Consider the following 22,537-nt stretch of genomic DNA (forward strand, 5'->3'; position numbering starts at 1 on the left):
AAGCGATTTTAATGGGCAGCCAAGCTGGAGAACCTCTAGAGCATAACCCATCATCTCCGAAGTCAGCTAAATTTAAATAGGGGAATTCTCAGCATAACTTAGGTCCTATATATAGCACCCAAGATGGAAACAGGGTTGCTAACATGATACATATAAATATGCCTTGACTTCAGCCAGCAGCTCTGTTGCTCTACACAAGCTGTGTTGGGACTTCTGATCTTCACCAAGTGACAAACCTCATCTTCAATTTCTTCGCATATCTAATGAGGATTAGACCCCCAGAGACAGTTGCATTAACAAAATAAGAGAATATTTGTGCAAGTGGTTTGGAGAGGACTGTTTCCTATCAACAAACAGATACACAAGTCTCACTTTTGCACTCGCTGACACTGCATATTACATATTTCACTTTTCACCACCAAAGCAAGTTGAAACACATGTAAATGTGGAAGCACCGGCCCAGTTCAATTCCTAACAAAGTGTTTAATGATGCAGTTCCAGGAATGCATTGTGTCACACGCACAAAACCACCTGTAACAAGTGAAGGATTAGTAAAGGATTACCAGCCTCAGGGAAAAGACAAAGGGCTGTCATTTCCCAGGGTTGTCAGCCCTGCCTTTCGTCATTAAACTCAGATATACTTAATGAAAACATGGAAGTAGATTCACAGTTGCAAGTGATCAACTCCTAAAGAGCTTTGCAGAGGACTGAAGGGAAAGAAGGATTTTAATACCAATAAAGAATAAAAACAAAAACCAAAAAAAGAGAGAGCCAGAGGCACAGGAAGGAGTGGCATGGAGTTTTTTTAATTTGCAAGGCAAAAAGGTTACATTTAATGGGAAGCAGAGGTCATGTTAATAAATGCTCATTACGAAGCTGCTCTAACACAGAAGCAAGGGAAATACTCTGGGCTCTCCATCTACAGTCCCAATCAGAGTCGGTAGGTCAGTATAAATCTGAAGAACACCCATATGTCCAAGTTGCCATCTCAAAAGCTCTCATCCAGGGGAAATCAAAAAGTGAACCTAAAACAAAGAAGCAGAAAGGTAAGAGAGGCATTCAAGGTTTTTAAAAATGTCCTACAATACTATAAAACAAGGTCCTAAATCCTTCAATCTAAATTCTGAACCCACAAAGATAATCATGGGGTTCCCAAATTCTAGACAGTAGTGAAGTCAGGCTAGAACAACCAAAACAAAGCAAATATTTTTCACTGAACATTTTATAATGGTATCCATAAAAATGAATGTTCCAGGGGCGCCTGGGTGGCTCAGTCGTTAGGTGTCTGCCTTCAGCTTGGGTCATGATCCTAGGGTCCTCGGATGGTGCCCCACATCGGGCTGCCTACTCAGTGGGAAGCCTGCTTCTCCCTCTCCCTCTCCCACTCCCCCTGCTTGTGTTCCCTCCCCGCCCCCTCTGTCAAATAAATAAATAAATAAATAAATAAATAAATAAAAATGAATGCTCCAATCTGAATTCCAGGCACATCAAGGCAAAACTTATTAGGAGGTGTAGGCATGGGTTCTAACTCCAGCTCTGTAATTAATAAAGTGCATGACCTTCTATAAGTCACTCCGACCTCTCTAGCTCACAAACTCTTGGAGGTGAGAGGGGCTGCAACTTAGCCTCAAAGGCTTTTCTGGATCAAGAAAGCATACAAAGAACTAAATTTTAGTTGGGAGAGTAGGGGGTAAAAGGAAGAAATCAGGAAAGGAAAAAGTAGAGAAAAATTCCCTATCTTGAATTTAACAAAGGGCCAAAATAGAAGAAATAATTTCATTTTCATTGCAAGATAAGGCTATTTTTGGCAAGAAGAAGGTGGAGGATAACTCCAAGGGAAGCAGCCACATTGCTGCAGGCCACACAAGATTGCGATCTGTGCCTAGTGAGACAGAGCGCTCCCCCAGCAAACCCAGGCTTCCTTTCTAGTCCCTCCAGGAGTGCTGCCGGCCTAGTGCACTACAATACGGGTGCGGCCAGAAAGTGACCCCATAGTCTTAGGGGTGCCAATATTTCCAGCCATCAGCAGCCATTTTTCCTGCCATCTGCCATTAAAAGACTGCAATCTTCTTTGGGTGTCATGATTTGAAAAAAAGATTGGAAAATACGTCCTTTCAGAAGTGCTGGGCTACCCTGGCAGGTAAGAGGGCACCACTGTATTTTGCCTACTAGTTCTGTTGATCTGCAGATTCTAGCAACAGAGCTTAAAGGAAAGATCTTATTAGACTTCTAGCCAGAGTGCTATTATTTTACTAACAACAGTACTCACAGAAATGGTACGGAACTGTAGAATATTCCTACATCAGAATTATGAGAAAAAGAAAGAACAAAAAACAAGGAACAAAAAGCGTTCACAGAGGGCGCCTGGGTGGCTCAGTGGGTTAAGCCTCTGCCTTTGGCTCAGGTCATGATCTCAGGATCCTGGGATCGAGCCCCGCATCAGGCTCTCTGCTCAGCAGGGAGCCTGCTTCCCCCTCTCTCTCTGCCTGCCTCTCTGCCTACTTGTGTTCTCTCTGTGTGTCAAATAAATTAAAAAACAAAACAAAAAACTTAAAAAAAAAGCATTCACAGTGCCAACCAAGAACAAACAGACCTATTAAAACTCACCTACTTACTCCATCAAATTTCTTTTTTTTAAAAGACTCTATTTTTTTAAATTAAGTAATCTCTATAGCTAACACAGGGCTCGAACTCACAACCCAGAGATCAAAAGTTGCATACTCCGTGGATTCAGCTAGCCAGGCATCCCACTCCATCAAATTTCTTAAAGCAAACTCCCTGGCTACAGACTATGTACTACGAGTGCTTCAGTTCTAATGGCCAAGGTGAGAGCAGACACACAGGGCCATTTCAGTGAGAAGCCTTGACAAAGAATTATAAAAGAAATCCTAGTTTAGTACAAAAGTCAAGTTTTGAGCTTCTCGGTATTAAAACAGTTAAACAAATCTCACATACTGGGGCTGGTCGAGTTAGAAGGCAAAATGACTCATGAGATTAAGTCTCTTTGATAGTGGTTTTCAGAAAATTCTACTCAACAAAGACGTGCTGCTCCCTTCTTTTAAGACAAAACTACATTTACCAGATAGTATTCTAAAAGCAGAGGATCTAGGTTTCTTTGAAATGTTAACTCAACAAAACTGGACTATGCAACAGCTCAGAAGAATGCTTCCACTGCAAACCAGGGGATAAAGGTTTCAGGAAACTAATAAAATTGCTTCCCATGAGACCGAGACAAGCAAAATGGGAGACACCTACTGAGAAAAGTTCACATGACTTCTTCAGTCTATTTCACCCATGCAGAAAAGACCATGCCATCTGATCAGTCTGTTCTAATAATCTTAAAAGAAAGCCAGGCACAAAACAAAGTTAAAAACAATTATTCTCTGTATAGATATAAAAGACAACGCCAGACAGGGTCATTTCTATTTGGAATCTGCATTCTTCTCCAGCAGTGTCTCTATTCAGACACCAGCACTAAGCAGATAACACTCAAATACTGATTTTCCTTCAAATCAATTTCATCCTGGATATCCTGGTCACCCAATTAACAATGAAATTAGAGAAAATGTGAATCAAGACCTTTCTGTAGAAATTCTAGGTTCCGAACTCAATCTGAATCATAATTTCAGAAGGCACAGATCATGTGTTTCAAAAGATGGCAGGAGCTTTTTGCACATGAGCTGCTGTGAGCCTCTCATTTTATAGATGAGGAAGCAATAACCTGTAGGTTAACAGATCTGACAAGAGCTGTGCTGTCTATTACTGAAGCCACCAGCCATACGTGGCTATTCAAACTTAGTTAAAATTAAATTAAATTAAAAATTCAGTGCTTCAGGGCGCCTGGGTGGCTTAGTGGGTTAAAGCCTCTGCCTTCGGCTCAGGTCATGATCTCAGAGTCCTGGGATCGAGCCCCACATCGGGCTCTCTGCTCAGCAGGGAGCCTGCTTCCTCCTCTCTCTCTCTGCCTGCCTCTCTGCCTACTTGTAATCTCTGTCTGTCAGATAAATAAATAAAATCTTAAAAAAAAAATTTAAAAAAAATTCAGTGCTTCAGTTGGTAGAATATTCGACTTTTTTTTTTTGAGCATTAACTTGATCTCAGAGCTGTAAATTCAAGCCCCATGTTGAATGTAGAGATTACTTAAAAATAAAACCTTTAAAAAAGCAAAACAAACAAAACTACATGACTAGTGACTACCATACTGGATGGAGCAGACTTAGAACACTTCCACATTGCCGAGTTCTAGTAGCAAGCACCAAGCCTATGTCATCCTCTCTAGATAAGGTCAGGTCTCCTGAGCTGCATTCTCTTGCATGTCTTCTGACCCCAAGATGACTGACTTTGCAGACTTTTTTTTAATTTACATATATTTGTAATCTCTATGCCCAATCTGGGGCTCAAACTCACGAACCCGAGATCAAGAGCTGCACGCTCTTCCAACTGAGCCAGTCAGGTGCCCCACAGAAACATTTTAGATAGCCTACCTTCATCTTTTCTTATCATCTCTCCTAAGTTTTTCCCATTGAAAAAATAGAAGTTTAATATTTTTAATGAAAACCTTTTTTTTTTAAGATTTTATTTGACAGGCAGAGATCACAAGAAGGCAGAGAGGCAGGCGGAGAGAGAGGAGGAAGCAGGCTCCCTGCCGAGCAGAGCCCGAATCGGGGCTCCCCCAATCCCAGGACCCCGGGATCATGACCTGAGCCGAAGGCAGAGGCTTTAACCCACTGAGCCACCCAGGCGCCCCTAATGAAAACCTTTTAACAAGATGTAGATACTCATCATCCAAGTCTCCGAACATAATAGAGGAGAAGGAATATAAATGTTCAGAATCAAAACGTCTGTTATCAAGTTCCCATTCGGTTACTTACTAGCTCCAGAGCCTAGACAAGTTAAGAGAAATTTCACCAGGGTTGGAAGCCTGGCTGGCTCAGTCAATGAAGCATGGGATTCTTGATCTTGGGGTCATGAGTTTGAGCTTCATGTTGGAATGCTGGGTGTAGAGATTTTTTTTTTAAGATTCATTATTTTTTTAAAGATTTATTTATTTATTTTAGAGAGAGATGCTAGTAAGGCAGGGAAGGGCAGAAGGAGAGGAAGAGAAAAACCTACTCCACAGTGCAGCACCCAATGCGGGGCTCAATCCCACAACCCTGAGATCAGGAGCTGAGCCGAAACCAAGAGCTGACACTCAACCGACTGCATCATCCAGGTACCCCGTTCACCAAAGTTTAATTACCTTATGTGTAAAATGAGAATACCACTATTCAACTACCTCCCTCACAGGGTGGGCAATGAGGATCACATGAGTTAACATTTCTGGGAGTGTGAGTCCCATAAACCTAGTAATGTGATAACTATAAAACATTTTATAAATGTTAATCTAATTTTGTAAAAGATCTTACACAAACATTGTGCATTTTGTTACATATGGCCACATTAACTTCCCACCCCCTGTGAATGGATGATGGAAATCTGGTAATACAGATAAAAAGCAACAACTCAGGAAAAAAAAGAAAAAAAGCAAAGCTCAACTGAGGATCCACACAAATGGCACGAATCGTCTCAAATACAGTGAGAGAACTATCATGAATTCTAATAATCACGGGCTGTAGCAGCTGTAAGAGACTGATGAGCATCCAGGCCAATTCCCTCACTGTGCAGACAGGGAAACTGGGCCTCAAAAACAAGCTTATGTGTCCAATCAACTAGTTAACAGAGCAAAATCTACAATGCAGGTCTTCCAACTTCTAGTCTCATACTTGCACCCCACCCTACAGCCCTTCATACGAATTTTTTCCTTGGCTCCTTTCTTCCACAGCATTTTCCATGTGTTAGCATCCATGTAACTAATGACTTAGCTATTTTCATAGCATTTTCTTAGGGCTGAAATTATTTATTCATACACTCATTCGACAAACATGCACAGTGACTGTTAGCCCTGTGCTAAACCTGCAGGGAATTCAAGAGTTCAGTGGGAGAGAAGAGGAAAGCTGATGAACAATTTCATAACTACTGTTAAGTGCAGCATTAGAGGTGTACACAGTGGGCCCCAGAAGAAGTCCTATACAACTTGGGAGCGGGGATGACATGGAGAAGGAATCATCTGAGCAGCAAGGATGGAGAAATAACACAAGGAATTAGGGTAGCAATGTACTTCATAACAATACTTGATGTATTTTTTTATGGATAGCTTTAAACAGACCAAATACAAAATAGAGCTCAATCACTAATTAGTCATTAATTAGTGGCTTTTTTAGTAAATAAAATAAGCAGACTCAGGGTTTTAAGAATAATGGCTTAAAGAATTCATCTCCCTCTCCAACTGGAGAAAAAGGGGGTAGTGAAAAAAAGATCATACCATGTGCTTAGCTCAAAAAACATTCCTCAAATTTAAAATAGTTCCCTTTTTGGGAACTTATTTGGTGGCTAGAACTAGTTCAACATAAGATGAAATGTCAAAGATAAAGTGGAATAAAAACTGAACAATTCCCCACAAATAAAAAACTAAAGATTATTACTAGTGGAGGTCATGTTGGGAGCAAATAAGATCTAGAATGAACCAAAAAGGGAACTCTTGAACTGACAAGATAAGAAAAGAAAAGAAAGGGAAAAGCTGTGGGTCTCCATGCAATTGAGGTTGTAACAAAATCCCTAGGCCCCTTTCAGGTTGAATGACCTTTTGTGCCTAACTCCACACTGCCCACCTCTGGTGAGAATATAAAGCAACCCCCACCAAGCATTTAAGCCCACTTGGACCTCTGCTGCCCTCAGGTGACTAGAAAGAAACTAGATATTATCACAAATCTAGTTTGGTGGTTTCCCCCCACAACTCAACTTTTCTTTTGCTTTGTAGTACATTCTCGGCATATGAAATTACAACCCCACTAGGTGGCAGTAGAGCCTAAAGAATAATATTTAGACTCCCTTCCGCAGGTAATTTTCTAGGCTTTACACAACAGTACCCCCGTATTCATAGTCACTGCAATCAATCACAGGAGAAGCAGATGATCCACCTTCTGACCTGTCAGGTCAACAGTAGTCTAGCACTAGGTCACAATGCCTACATCATTCCCCTTACTTTATCTCATCACATAGGCATTTTATCATCCCACATCGTAAGTTGGGTGAACACAGAACAGTAAGATATTCTGAGAACACATTCACAAAACTTTAATTACAGTATAATATTATAATCGTTCTATTTTCTTAGTAGTTACTGTTGTTAATCTCTTACTGTGCCTAACTGATAAACTGAACTTTACTACAGGTATATGTATATAGGAAAACCACTAGTGTACGTAGGGTTCAGGACTACTGGTGGTTTCAGACATCCACTGGGGGTCTTGGAATATATCCCCACAGATAAGAGGGGACTTACTGTACTTTACTGATAAATTCGAAATGTAAACAGCAATTGTTTGTAAATAGCCCTGCTTGTCAGAGTTCTGTTCTGCCCAGCCCTGTCAGTCCCCTTGTTCCAGCCAGGATTAAACACTATGAATTTTTAAAGATCTGTGGGAGAATGGCCTCCATTATAAAAACAAAGCAACACTAACAAGATTTTAACATGAGCATTTGAACATTTGGCAAACAAAACTCCCTCCAGGCTGAGCATATTTCCAAGCTCAGGCTTGTCCCTTTGTGCCTGGTTCACTTTTCCTCAAATCCAGGGGCCATGTATGTCATCAGGAATTTTCCTTCCCAAACTCTGACACAATGTAGCTATGTCCCTCTTCTCATTTCCCTTCAGAACCCCTTACATAAGCTGACAATTTTTAAAAAGAACTTCACAAAGAGACATGAAGAAACAACAGAAAATATTTAGATACTATGTAAATGTTAAATATTTTCAAATCTACTGAATTTCTGTGTCATACATTCATTCAAAACAGATACACAGCCACCTAAGTACCAGACACTGATCGGCAACTCCAAAGCGCATGAGGAGTGTTTCTTACTTCTGCATTTCCATTTTTATGATAATCTAAAAAATATCATGGGAAGGGCACCTGGCTGGCTCATTCGGCAGAACATACAACTCCTGATCCCAGGGTCATGAGTTCAAGCTCCATGCTGGGTGTGGAGATTGCTTAAAAATAAAGGGATCTCAAAGTAAGTCTCATTTAAAAAATAAAAGTATATACACACACACACACACACCCCATCTCATGAATTTACTCTTGGCCCTTGGGATAGCTACCTACATAAACCAGTGCTGCCAACTGAGCGGCTCTTTTACCGCAGGATGTGTTTTCAGGAGACCACAAAGGCTGAAGGTTGGAAAAGGCTATGTTAACAGACCTAGGTTTTACATCAGGCCTGGGTGAAAGAAACTCATGAAGCTCAGGTCTTACAGCAGAAGGAAGGAACAGGGACTAGAGAAGGACTCAAAGGGAACTTTAGCTGAATCTACAATGTCTAATCTGTTCAAAACCCTTTTTTTTTTTTTTTTAAGATTTCATTTATTTAGTGGGGAGAGAGAGAGAAAGTGCACGCACAATCAGGGAGGGGAGAGGCAAAGGGAGAAGGAGAAGCAGACTTCCACTGAGCAGGTAGCCAGACACAGGGCTTGATCCCACCCTGAGCTTAACCGACTGAGCCACCCAAGTACCCCTAATCTATTCAAATCTTAATTCCCTGTAGTGGTTGGTTACATTATTCTCTGTATTTTTCTGTATTTTTTAAACTATCATAACAAGAACAATAAAGAATAATAATGAGAGAACAATAACTTTTTAAACATTTCTTTAACACTGAAATTGTCAAATACTTTAAAGTAAACAAACTGGAGCAAAAATGGGGTATAAAAAAATTTTTTGAAGTCAGACTGGATTATCAGACTTTCTTATCGATGAATGGAATGAGCAAGCCTATCCTCATGAGGTTATTTTGAAATTAAAGACACAGAACAATAAGCATTTAAAGTCTGACCCATGGTGAGCTCTCACTGTTAATTTATTTGCTTCTCCTTGAATAAATTTATCTTTTCAACTCAATGCCATTTTCTTTTGATCTGCCTTTTTCAGAGTAGCTGCTGGTTTTAAATGTCATCCCCCAATTCATGCAAGAGCAGTACATTACAGATGTTTATTCTTTTTATACCCAACCCTCAATGTACTTGGCAGGTATGGAGAACGTTCAATCTGTTTTGTTCTACCTTCTAAGTTAGTATAAATATTGACAACTCACTTGGAAATTATTTTAAAACTGTTTTGGCACACTACATACACAGCTGGGTTAGAAGCACATTAAGAAGGGCAAAAGGATGTTATGTTTAAGAATTAAAAGCAGCACAGTGTAACCTATGTCAAATGAAAGATCTCAGTGAAAAACCTTTTGGGCAGTGTCCCAGAGAGAAGGATTTTTCAATGAGCACACGCTCTATAGAATGATTTAACACTGTAATCTGGCACTGGAGGATTTTGCTGTACCTTGGGCCCGTAATTCCCAGCGGAACAGGTGGCTTTAAGTTGTTAATATGGTCTGCAGTACGCAGTTCCTGCTGAGCCTGCTTTTTGGTCTGTTTTTGTCATAATTTTGAAATACTGCAGCAAAGTCCTCCTCCAATCATGACAGTCCTAGGAAATCATTTTCCATGCTTTGGTATCTCCCTGAGCCTAGAGAACATCCTTGAATTGTTTGTTCTGTTCCCTTCCTAAGCACACACGACTCATCTAGAAAAAATAATCTTAGTAATCTAAAGTAAGGCAGTTAGTCCTTAGGACCTTTCCAGCAAGGTTACTATCAGAGAGCCCAAAAGTGACTCATGAGGTTTGCCAAGTGTAAGGTCAATGTTGATTTGGTTTTCTAGCTTTGCTCAAGGAGTTATCATTCTCAGACACCTTGTCTGCTGCTTCCGCTCCCAAAGAGCACATAGCTCCCTTTTCTGGACTCCCACAGCACTGTGTTCGGACTCCCACAGCACTCTGGTGTGGCTTTACCTATGCCAAATTTTAACTGGTGTGTTCATAGGCCTTCTCTCCTACTATCCTGGTAACAAGGCACTGAATGGCACATAGAAGGGGTGGTAAGGGGAGGGATGGGGGACAACTCAAGTCCTGATCAGGTGTCCAAAGAGCTAAATTTTATGAGAATAGTAGAAAGAGGGACACCTGTGTGGCTCAGGATATTAAGTATCTGCCTTTGGCTCAGGTCATGATCCCTGGGTCCTGGGATCAAGCCCCATATCCAGTTCCTTGTACAGTGGGGAGCCTCCTTCTCCCTCTCCTTCTGCCGCTCCACCTGCTTGTGCTCCCCATCTTAGTTAAATAAATAATTTAAAAAAAAAAATAAAGAATAGTAGAAAGAAGTACTTCTCAAACTTCTTCACTGAAATAAACCATTTCTGTTAACTTGCCACTACCAAAAACGAAACCTTACATGAATTAACAGAACTGCTTTTGAGGCAATTATCAACAACAGAAAGAATTCATATAACATTACCAGTTAACGGATTCATTCATGCCAAAACTGATGTACAGTCCTTGTCACGTTACTGCATACACTTTGTAAATGGTTGCTAATTCATGTGTTATATTACTAACTAGTACAAAAATGAAAGATTTTTTTTTTTAAGATTTTATTTATTTATTTGACAGAGCTCACAAGCAGGCACAGAGGCAGGCAGAGAGAGAGAGGAGGAAGCAGGCTCCCTGCTGAGCAGAGAGGCTGATATGGGTCTCGATCCCAGGACCCTGGGATCATGACCTGAGCCGAAGGCAGAGGCTTTAACCCACTGAGCCACGCAGGTGCCCCTAAAAATGATAGATTTCTAAGTAGTGACAGAAAGAAGAAAGAAATTCTTCCCCCAAAAAAGATAACATTTCCTAAAGTTCTTTTTTTATTTGCCACCCAACAGCAACAACACTAAATTTTGTAGCGGAAAGGCACAGAAAAGAGCACATTCATCATCAGTAAGTTAGGTGGACTACTAGAAGAGCACTAGGCCAAGAGCACCACTGTCTAAGGCACTACTTTGCAACCACTTAGCTGTGTGGCCACAGAAGGCCTCTGTTTTCTCATATGCAAAATAACAAGGTCAACATACAGATTGGAAAACACTCACGTACTTCTTAGAGATTTAGGATTCTGCTTGGAAGGGAGGGATAAAGGGAAGGGCATATCACCCCTGAAAGAGAGGCCAAGCACAGAGGGCTTCTCAGCTATAATCAATGAGAACAACTTCAGCTCCACTGCTTGTTTTATAGACTGAGATTCTACGAAAGAGTTTATTTAGAAAAAAAAAAAAAAAAAGGAACTCTACTGTGAATAAAGGAAAATGACAAATGAACCAAATGACATCTCATCGTAGATTTTTTAAAGTCTTCTCCCAAGCTAATCCAAATTCCCCATTTATTTCCACTTTAGCACACACATTATTAGTAAATGGCCACAGTCATTCATTCATCATGTACTGGATGGCATGTGCACCAGGTATAAGCACTAGACTAGTTACAAGGGTGGACAACGGCCCCACATTTTAAGTTATCTGAGATCAAAATCAGAAAAAAATATGGAGCAAATCTCCAGGAAGAACCTACAGTTTACGTCTCTTCCAAGATCTTAGTTGTTTTCATGGAGTTAGTGATGTAGAAATTAATGTATTAGCTAGAGGCAAACTTATTTTCTGTTATCTTAATGATTTGCAAAACAGTGAGAAGGGAAGGCAATGACCAAAAGAGGCAGCACTGATGAATCATGATGATATTATGCATACTTTGCATTCTGATAGAAAATTCTGCCAAGTGTCTTATCAGCAATATGGGAACCTTGGTAACCATAATCAAAACCAGCCACACTCAATTTCTATTCCTAAAATCAACATTATGGGGCAAGGGATATGATCAGTACTTACATTCTTCTAGTCTCCTACTCCCCAATTAAGTAAATGGGAATAATTCAGCCAACGAAGTTCATTACAACAAGGTGCAGGATGGTGCTGGCGAAGAGAAAATCAGCAAAGGCTCGCTCTGGGGAGATGCCTTGGAAATCTGCCTTGTTCTGTGGGTTGATCTGTATCCTGAGGCAAACTGCACAAGAAGCAAAACATGAAAATGATTATCTAGAGATATAAAACACATATACTGCGAATGAACACACCCCTACCCTATGTTTCAATAATTCTAACAGTAATGATACATAAGTGCATCCAAAGGAACGATACCCATGAGAGTCCCAAACTAGAAACACTCTAAATGTCTCTGAATAGTAAACGGGGTATTGTGCGACATATGCACACAATAAAATACTATACAGCAGTAAAAAAGAACTTCAAAACATGGATGCATTCCACAAATATGTTAAGCAACACAATTCAGACACAAAAAAGACATGCTGTATGATTCCATTTATATAAAGCTTAACACGAGGCCAACCAATCTATAGTAATACAGACCAAGATAGTGGTTTTTATCTTTCAGAGGAGGAGGAATGACTGTGAAAGTGCAAGGAGAAGACCTCTAGGTGCTAGGAACAACCTGTAGCTTGCTCTGTGTGCTGGCTAGATGGGTAAATTTAGGAATTCATGATTGTACACTTGTGTTTTTATGCTCTTGTTAAAGTTAAAAGAAAAAAAGTATGACTTCTCAGGCTAAAAACCAAAAGCTTACTCAGAAAAAGATAGATATAACCAAAATATCTTCAGAACTATCTTATCTCCTGATTTCAGTTTCTAATTATACCTCAATTGGGATGCAGGTGAGAAAGTAACAAAGGGGCTGGGCTAAATAACACAATGTTGTAAAACTGTGTATTACTTTCTAATAAAATGTGTATAATATTGGATAGCACACAGTATAAATATAAGATTGCTTATCTATGAGGACCTCATAAATATAAGATTTGATCTTAAAGTTCTAGCAGCTGCTCCTCCCAAAAAATGCAAGAGACCTAAACTATATAAACTTGACCGAGAACTCTCTCCTGCCTCATTCTACATCCTTGAAGATGCCAACCTGATACATTCATTAGCCATGGTCACCATTTGAGACGAAAAGCAAGCTCCAGGAATACATTTCCCCAAAATATCTTTATGCCTGTGTTAAATAATTATGCCACTTAAGAAAACCCAAATTTGCTTCAGGCTAGCATCCGCTCCATCACCAACCAAGAAAGAAAATGAACTGAGATCTAACCCAAAGATCAGAAAACTACCAGACCAGCTCTCCAGAGGCCATCACCACGGCAACAGTTTTCATTATGCTTAAGTATGTAAACACTGTGGAAACACCACTGATCTTTTCAAGCACCTGGACCCTTCAAAATAATGAAGGATATTGACTGAAGCAAGGGCAACCAATTAAAATCCTGCCGTGGAGAGTACAGACTGGTTCATCCATTTGGGAGAACTGGCAATACGCATTAATATTTAAAATGTTTTTACTTTTTGAATAAGGAATTTATCTTACAGAACAAAGAATTTCTAACAGCATGTTCATAAAGTTGAAAAAAAAAGTAAAAACAGTCCAAATGTCACCAAGAGGATTATTTCAATAAATTACACTAGATATGCAATGAAATCCCATGCAATTATTCAAAAAAAAAAAAAAAAAGACAAATTCTCTACAGCAAAGATATCCAAGATATATTAAGTAAAAAAAAAAAAGACAAAAAATCATTCCATTCCAGAGGCGCCTGGGTGAATCAGTCATTAAGCATCTGCTTTCAGCTCAGGTCATGATCCCAGGGTCCTGGGATCGAGCCCTGCTTATGAAGCTCCCTGATGGGTAGGAAGCCTGCTTCTCCCTCTTCCACTCTCCCTGGTTGTGTTCCCTCTCTCTCGCTGTGTCTCTATCAAATGCATAAATAAAATCTTTTTTAAAAAATTACTCCATTCTGGGACACCTGGGTGGCTCAGTGGGTTGAAACCTCTGTCTTCCGCTCAGGTCATGATCCCAGGATCGAGTCCCGCGTTGGGTTCTCTGCTCGGCGGGGAGCCTGCTTCCCCCTCTCTCTCTGCCTGCCTCTCTGCCTACTTGTGATCTCTGTCAAATAAATAAATAAAATCTTGAATATATATATATACATATATATATTCACAGTCACGTAGAGGACTAGCATTGAATTGAGGTAAAAATGTTAAAATTTGGATTTTAGGAAGATTTTGAAATCACTTGATGCTTTGATAAATAAATATATTGATAGAAATAAATAAATAAATAAAATCTTTTAAAAAAATTATTCCATTCCATATTTCTCTTAAAAAAATAGGTATCATTATTTTCTCATTTCTTTTAGTTGGAACCTAGGAAAAATTTGGAGAAAGAGATACCAAACTATTAACAGTGGCTATTGAGATGGAGATAAGGGATAGAGTAGTGTCTCAGGAAATTTAACGGAACAAAAGAGAAGCTCCCCATGAGGGTGAATAAGGTAATGAACTGAGATGTATGGTTACCATGGTCACAGTCACCCAGCTTATTTTAATGACAACATAAGAATAAGAGATCGATGGAGATGGAAAAGACCTTCCAGTTATAAAGACCAACACCCATTTTGATACATAATGCCCAAGAGGAGGTGGGGGTGAGCATCCTGGGGGAGGCTGCATGATCACCCGGGAGGTTTTCCAAAGTACACTCACCACTTCACGAATCTGACAAGCATCCCCAGGTGGAGAATTACAAACCTTCCAGAACCTGTGTTACTGACAGGGGTGTCTTATCCCTCAGACACACTGGGATACAAAAACGGCCAAGAACATCTGTTCAAAAAGCTCCTCCACAAATGATCCTTCATTATCTCCCTAAACACTTCCAAAGATGGAAATTTACTACCTCCTAAGGCAGCTTGCTTCATTTAAACATCCTAATTTAATCTATCTTCTTAAATGTTCATTCATCCAGCATAATATTTACTGAGCATCTACTATGTGCCATGCATCATCCCAGGTACTGGGGACATGGCACAATAACAGGAGTCTGGCTCCCAAGAATCTCACACTGTAGTAGAGAAAAACAAATAAGTAAGCACTAAACAAGGAAGTATCATTTAGTAATAGGTGCTATGAAGAAAATAAAAGAAGGTAATAAGAAAGTGACCAGGAAGCCATTTTTATTTGGTAGTCACAGAAGATCTAAAAGATGTTACTTAAGACCAAAATTTGAAAGATAGGAGCCAACCATGCAAAGATCTGGGGCCAGAGCATTCCAGGTAGCAAGAACAATCCTGACATAATCTAGGTATAGATCAGACTAACTAGACTATAGTGATCAAGAGCAAGAGGGAGACAAGGGCCAAATCCTGTGGGGTTGTGTAAGCTTCAGGAAAGAGTCTGGATGTAGTCTAAGTGCAATAGAGCATTTCAGAGTTTTGAGCAGATGAGTAAAATAATCTGATTTATAATTGTTAAGGTTGTTAGAATAGCACCAGAGAATGGTTTATGGAGTTAAAGGAGCATAGGAACCACATAGGAGCTGAAGAGTCATGTAATGGTAGTAAAAATGAACAGAAGTGAAGAGAGAGACTAATATTTTGGAGAAGACAGGGCTTGCTGATGAAATGGATGTGATGTAGGAAATAACAGAAATAAGGGATCAAGGAAACCTAAAGTTTTGGCTTCAACCAGTGTACTGACTGGTGAAGACGCAGATGGCTGGGCAGAAAGGTTCAATGTGGAGTTTTATATATCAGACATCAAGTGAAGATGTCAAGTGGGCAACTGGATTTACTAATCTGGAATACAGAGAATGGGTCAGAACTAAAAACATAAATGTGGTAAATTACAGTTATATAGACATTATTTAAATTCACCTATGGAAAAAAAATTAGAGACCAGAAGAGGTCTAGCACCATGTCCTCAGACTGCGAAGCACCCAGCACAAAGAGTAGGAAGGAAAAACCAATGCGGTGAGAAGGAACAACCAGGAGTGCTATAAAAGCTTCAAGAAGAAAGTCCACACAGAAGACAGCAGCCAACAATATTAAATGCTAAATGCTGCTGGGCATTCAGGCAAGGTGAGAGAGATGGCCATTAGGTTTGTCAAGATGGTAAGTGTAGTTGAGCCAGAGTGGTGACAACAGCCCACCACAAGAATGGGGTGAGGAACGAATGGAAAGTGAGAAAGCAGAAACAGCAACTAGACTATTCTTTCATAGTATTCTCTGAGGATTGGAAAGAAACAGAATGGCAGCTGGATGGGCATCTAAGACCAAATAAACACTTTTTATTTTGGCAATATTAGAGCATGCTTGTACCATGGGAATGATCCAGCAGAGAGATATTAATAATGCAGAATGGAAAGATGATCACAGAGGTTGAGTCCCTGAGGAAGCAAGAGAACATTGGTTCTTCTGCCCAAGTGAAGGTGTTGGCATTGGACAGGAAAGGGACACAACAACCATTATCAGGGGAAGTAAAAGAGTAGAGGTACAGGTGCAAATGAGCTGCTATATGACTTCTCACTGGGAAGATGAAAGGATTCCAATGTCTACCTTTTTAGTAAAAAAATTAAAAATTAAAATTAAAAAAATAAATAAAATTAATAAATTTATAATAAAATAAAATAAATAAAATAAAATAAAAATAATTAAAAATTAAAAATTAAAAAATTAAAATTAAAAAAATAAAAATAAAAAATAAAAAATAAAAAAACAAGATTATCAACTGAGAACAAAGGAAGAGAGAACATATGGAAAGGTCAAAAGAACTTATGATGCATATTTTGGAAAAGCTAAGATATTAGAGAAGTATTATAGGACCACTGGGCAAAGCTATTTTCACCAATACTTCTCCATCACAGCACTATAGCCAATTATCTGTATCTCCCACTAGATTACAAACTCTGGAATGGCAGAGACCGTGTCTGTGTGTCTCACAGCTCATCCTCAGTACCTTGGCAGAGAATCTGGCACATAATTGCTTAGTATTCATTTACTTATTATAGGTGCACTCACAATTTAACTTTCACGGTGTTAAGCAGTTAACAATGCAGAGATGAAAAGACAGCCCCTATCCTCGAAGGGCTGACCTTCCAGAAGACAGACAGACACAAAAACAAATACAGCACAGTATCAACGTGCCAAGCCTCCCTCTCTCCCACCCTCTTTTCCCCCACAGACAGGTAAAACATATAGAAAAAAAGACCCAGATCTGCTGGAAGAGTCAGGGAAGGGTTCCAAAAGGAAGCAGCGCTTGAGCTGAGCTGTCTAAGAAGTGAAGGAATTTCCCAGGCAGTCAAGCCAAGGTAAAAATAGCTTAAGACATCACAGTATCTTCAGAGAATACCAAGTTAACTCAATAAAGCAGGGGTATAAAGTACAGAGGAAGCAGAGGTAAGAGATGAAGCTGGAGATAAGAGCCTGGTTGTCACAAAAAAGATTTTTAATTTTTCACTGGGAACCACAAGACTATATTTCCTCAGGGAGTGGCATGACCAGATTTGCAAGTCAAATCAAGCCTGGGGGACGAATGAGAAGGATTACAGTGGTCTCGACAAGAGGTCGTGAGAGCCTGAGACACTGAGGATGGAAAGCGAGCAACAGCTATGGAAGATTTAGAAATGAAAGATTTATAAACAGGACTCTCAGGCACAAGGTTAGCAAACTTCCAATCTCTTGGATAGCAGTTATGATAGATATTACGGCCCATAAATCTGACAGATAATGCCCAAAGAAATGCTGGAACCCCAGTCCACATGGCCCAAGAGCTCCCATGAGAGAAAACACTCTGGATTAGACGTCCTTGCCTTTCAAATTCAAACTGCTTTCAGATTTGTAAATTGGAAGAAACAAAACTTTTTTTTTTCTTTTTAAATCCAAAAAGCCTGGATGGCTCAGTCGGTTAAGCACCCAACTCTTGATTTCAGTTCCGGTCCTGATTTTAGGGTGGTAAAATCCAGTCCCACATCTGGTCCCTGCTCAACAAAAAGTCTGCTTGAGATTCTCTCTCTCTCCCCCTCCCTCTGCCCCGCTCCTCCTCTCAAGCGCACATGCACTCTCTCTCTCTCAAATATATAAATAATTTTTAAAAATCCAGAATTAGGGGCACCTAGATGGCTCAGTGGGTCAAGCCTCTGCCGTCGGCTCAGGTCATGATCCCAAGGTCCTGGGATCGAGCCCCACATCAGGCTCTCGGCTCGGCAGGGAGCCTGATTCCCCCTCTCTCTCTGCCAGCCTCTCTGACTACTTGGGATCTCTGTCAAGTAAATAAATAAAAATCTTTAAAAAAATAAAAAATAAAAATAAAAATCCAGAATTGTTTCATATAGAAAATAAAATAGACGAAGTTGTAAAAATGACTTAACTGATTTCCAGATCAAAGACTTATTTAAAAAAGTCTTTGTGTTTTCCACTTGTCTCTCCTAAATAGCACTCTGAATGATCAGAAAGAGGGATTTCACTTAGGTAAAAAAGGAAACTAGAAGGGCTGCCAACACGGGAATGTTACTCTACCAAAGGGACAGATGTCCTCAGCTAGAGATATCTAACCATAAGATAAACAGTCTGCTGCTAAGGAAATTTGAAATTTGTCTTTTAAAGCTTACTATACTTTACACTGTTGATCCACAAAAAAAAAAAAAAAAAAAAGATTTCTCAATGGCAATTTTCTATCTCTGGCTCCTTCTTAAAATCATGGTAAGTCTCCCAGCCATAAGGGAATAGAAGAAAATCATTTCCACTGAGACCAAATAACACCAGGCTTTTTAAAAGTGTTATTGCATTCTATATGGGTTAAAAATATACTGATCAATTTTCAAAGAGCATATGCTTAATTAACACATGCAGAAGGAATGTAAGAAAAAAGACTGCCAAAAAGAAATTAGGAAACCAAACTAAATAACTTTTCCCTCCAATTCATCTAGTGTAGGCTAACACCAATTCTAAGTCTCTCCCTTACTCAAATTTAAAAAAAAAAAAAAAGTTGGTGGGGGTTGTAGGGAAGGCGCCTGGCTGGCTCAGTCAGAAAAGCATGTAACTTTTGGTCTCAGGATTGTGAGTTCAAGCCCCACGTTGGGTATAGAGTTTGCTTTACTAAATAAATAAACTTTTAAAAATAAATAAAATTAAGGGCGCCTGGGTGGCTCAGTGGGTTAAGCCTCTGCCTTTGGCTCAGGTCTTGATCTCAGGGTCCTAGGATCAAGCCCTAAGGCAAGCTCTCTGCTCAGCGGGGAGCCTGCTTTCCCCTCCCCCTCTGCCTGCCTCTCTACCTACTTGTGATCTCTCTCTGTCAAATAAATAAAGTCTTTAAAAATTAACTAATTAATTATATTTTTTAAATTTTTAAAAATCCTTAGAAGCTTTCCTATTACCTACAGAATAAAATCCTTGGCCTGGCCCTGTCAAAGCTCTAGCATCCAGCACTATCTAAACCATTGTTATCTCCTACAATTCCCATTCTCCAGCTAAACAGGCCTCCTCCCTTCTCTTCCACCAGGAAACAAACCACCAGAAAATGAGAAACCCAGCACCATAAACAGGTACAAGGCTTCCCTTCCCAATAATCACAACAAATAAACTCCAAATTTCAAATTTCCCATTAACACATTCCCTGTTGAGCGTCTGAGCTAACAAATGGCACAAGAGTTAGGACCTAGTAAGGGCAACGCTGTCAAAAGAAATGCAAATGATACCCTTTGATGGTTCACTATGAATTGTCATAAATCCTTCCTTTCCTGGAGCAACTTTCATTTCTCTGGCCAAATTTCTCTGGCCTGTTATCTAACAGCTTTGGAAATCCCAATCCCCCTTACTGACTCCACTATTACTGTGCCCTTTAACTAGACATTGTCTTCAAAGACAAGCTAGGACCCTCTCACTGGGGAGGAGGGAAAGGAGTCTGCCAACTCATTTTTAGCTACAACAGCCTCAAAAACAAGACTTGGCATAAGAAAAAAATAATTTGCGGGCGCCTGGGTGGCTCAGTGGGTTGGGCCACTGCCTTCGGCGCGGGTCATGATCTCAGGGTCCTGGGATCGAGCCCCACATAGGGCTCTCTGCTCACGGGGAGCCTGCTTCCCCTCTCTCTGTCTGCCTCTCTACCTACTTGTGATCTCTGTCTGTCAAATCAATAAATAAAATCTTTTTTTTTTAATTTTTTTTTTTAATTTGTTTGACAGAGATCACAGGTAGGCAGAGAGGCTGGCAGAGAGAGAGGAAGGAAAGCAGGCTCCTTGCTGAGCACAGAGCCCGATGTGGGGCTCGATCCCAGGACCCTGGGATCATGAACTGAGCCAAAAGCAGAGGCTTTAACCCACTGAGCCACCCAGGGGCCCCAATAAATAAAATCCTTTAAAAAAAAATTATTTGTTAAAAAAAGATCTTCTGGTTTCATCACACTAATAATTTACAACTGTAGTCCACACCCACTCTTCAGTAAATCACACTCTCTCTTGTTGCCCTGAAAAGGCATTCTTAATCTTAAAAGGCTTATAAAGCCAGGGTGACTTCAGCAAGAAACTTTCTTTTCAAACAACTTAGGCCCCACCCATTCCTACCCCTGCAGACATGGAAGACAAAATCGTCAAACAAAAGTCACTGGAGGTTCTCAAAATTCCTTCTCCAGTTTGAACAATAAAATTCTTAGTCTTGAACAGTCTGGAGGGTGGGGGGGAGTCATGGGGGGGCGGGATAGGAGATCAGAAATCTGGAGCAAAAAGGGCAGTGTATCTAGTGTATATGGCCATAGTAACATTTGAACTCCTGATATTCAGGATGCTGCCACAGAGAACCAGGTCTTGGTCATCTAGGACAAAACTCAAAGATCATAATGAAATATCCAATTAACAGGCTAGCGCACAAATTATTAAGTCCTTAAGCTTATTTTAAGTTCTGAGAGAGAAGGCAGAGTACCTTTGGTATGAATCTGAACTAGTATTTATATAAAAAGCATCCTACAGATATACAGACAGAGACCACTATAATGAATGATTCTAACGCTGTATTTTGTCTGTGCCCCCAACTAGACTATAAACTCACTGAGGACAAGAAACACAAATCTGATGCACCCCCCCCAAAGATAGTACCTTGTATTAAGACTCAAAATGCAATTGATGGTCTGACTTATAACAATCACACTGGAAGGAAAAAAAAGAAAAATGAGTTCTGGCTTGTTCTCAAAGTCAGGGGGAAGGCAATACCAGTGACCAGAAAGGCCCAACTGGTGGCAACCTATAAAGTGGACTGGCTATCTCTCACGGGCCAAGCCTGAACTTAGCATTCACTTGAGTTCCTACTGGGCCAGAAAGGTCAGATTTGGGCAAAAACTTTATGGGACAGGGGATCCTGCATGTCTGTGGTTAAGCATCTGCCTTCGGCTGAGGTCATGATCCCAGAGTCCTAGAATGGGGTCCTGCATCAGGCTCCCTGCTCAGGAGGAAATCTGCTTCTCCCTCTCCCACTCCCCCTGCTTGTGTTTCCTTTCTTGCTGTTTCTCTGTCAAAATAAATAAAATCTTTAAAAAATAAAAAATTTATGGGACAGTCAGCTCTTGTTAAATATGGCAGTCTACAAGGTATCAAATGCTGGGATTCAGAATAATACTGCTAAAATAGAGTTCTGTGAATAAAAATTGAGTTGAGCACAACAAAATAAAAGCTTCATACACACACACACACACACACACACAGTAGGAGGGGCGCCTGGGTGGCTCAGCCAATTAAGCATCTGCCTTCAGCTCAGGTCATGATCCCAGGGTCCTGGGACCCAGCCCCTCATCTGGCTCCCTGCTCAGCAGGAAGCCTGCTTCTCCCTCTCCTATTCCCCCTGCTTGTATTCCCTCTCTCGCTGTCAAATAAATAAATAAAATCTTTAAAAAAAAAAAAAAAAAGGTGAGTCAACAAGCAAACCACCTATGTATTTCTTACGCAGTTCACAGAATCGTTTCACTAGCTGTTAGCAGTGATTAGGCTGAGGTGAGAGAGATGCTTCAGAGTTGGGTTTTCCATTTTAAAGGTCTACCAACTTTAAAGGTTATGTTAAGGCTAAGTGAAATGGGAGTTTTCCAGGACCAATATGAAGTGAAGTGGATCACCAAGTTGAAGAGCAACATAAAGAGGGTTTCTCCAGAATTCCAGCTGTTTGACACTGGGCTTGTGGCAACCTTTCTGAGCCTCAGTTTTCCCGTTCACAAAAGAGGGCAGTGCAGGCTCCTCTCATACCTTCACATGACGGTTATCTGATATAAAGGAGGGTGCTGTGGGAACAAAATCAGCGCACCAAAGTAAACATTGTTACTGCGATTACGTATAGAATCATTACCCGCTAGGATGAAGCTCCCCACACAAGAGATGAAGCCCGAGAGAAAAGAGTTGAAGGGGAAGGTCCCCACGAGGAGACAATAACCGAACTGCAGCGCTCCAGTCAGCAGTATGTACAGGAGGTACGCGTCAAGCAACTTCAGACGCTGCGGAGTGGAGCTCAAGTACTCTTCTAAGAACCGCGAGATGACCGACACTACCGACGCCGACATGACTACACACTCGGTTCTCCGGCCCGCGATCCCCGAACACCGGTCCCAACGACGACCACGCCGGATGTAGCCTTGGCGCCTGCGTACCACTATAACCCAGCTCCACCCTCCCCGATTTGCTTCTTTGCG

The 22,537-nt window shown here is 40.5% G+C and overlaps 1 protein-coding gene across 1 annotated transcript; it reads right to left on the minus strand.

The window, feature by feature from the left end:
- Window positions 1-784: 784 nt before the first annotated feature.
- LOC111160849 (defender against cell death 1) lies at window positions 785-22,508 on the minus strand. Its single transcript, XM_022524241.1, has 3 exons — window positions 22,198-22,508; window positions 11,858-12,032; window positions 785-1,025 (listed from the first exon to the last, which is right to left on the minus strand). Exons 1-2 carry the CDS (start codon window positions 22,406-22,408, stop codon window positions 11,902-11,904), a joined length of 342 nt encoding a protein of 113 aa, XP_022379949.1. The 5' UTR covers window positions 22,409-22,508; the 3' UTR covers window positions 785-1,025; window positions 11,858-11,901.
- Window positions 22,509-22,537: the final 29 nt, after the last annotated feature.

This window comes from Enhydra lutris, unplaced genomic scaffold, assembly GCF_002288905.1.
Source record: "Enhydra lutris kenyoni isolate GAN:26980312 unplaced genomic scaffold, ASM228890v2 scaffoldscaffold4, whole genome shotgun sequence".
NCBI classification, from domain to species: Eukaryota; Metazoa; Chordata; class Mammalia; order Carnivora; family Mustelidae; genus Enhydra; species Enhydra lutris.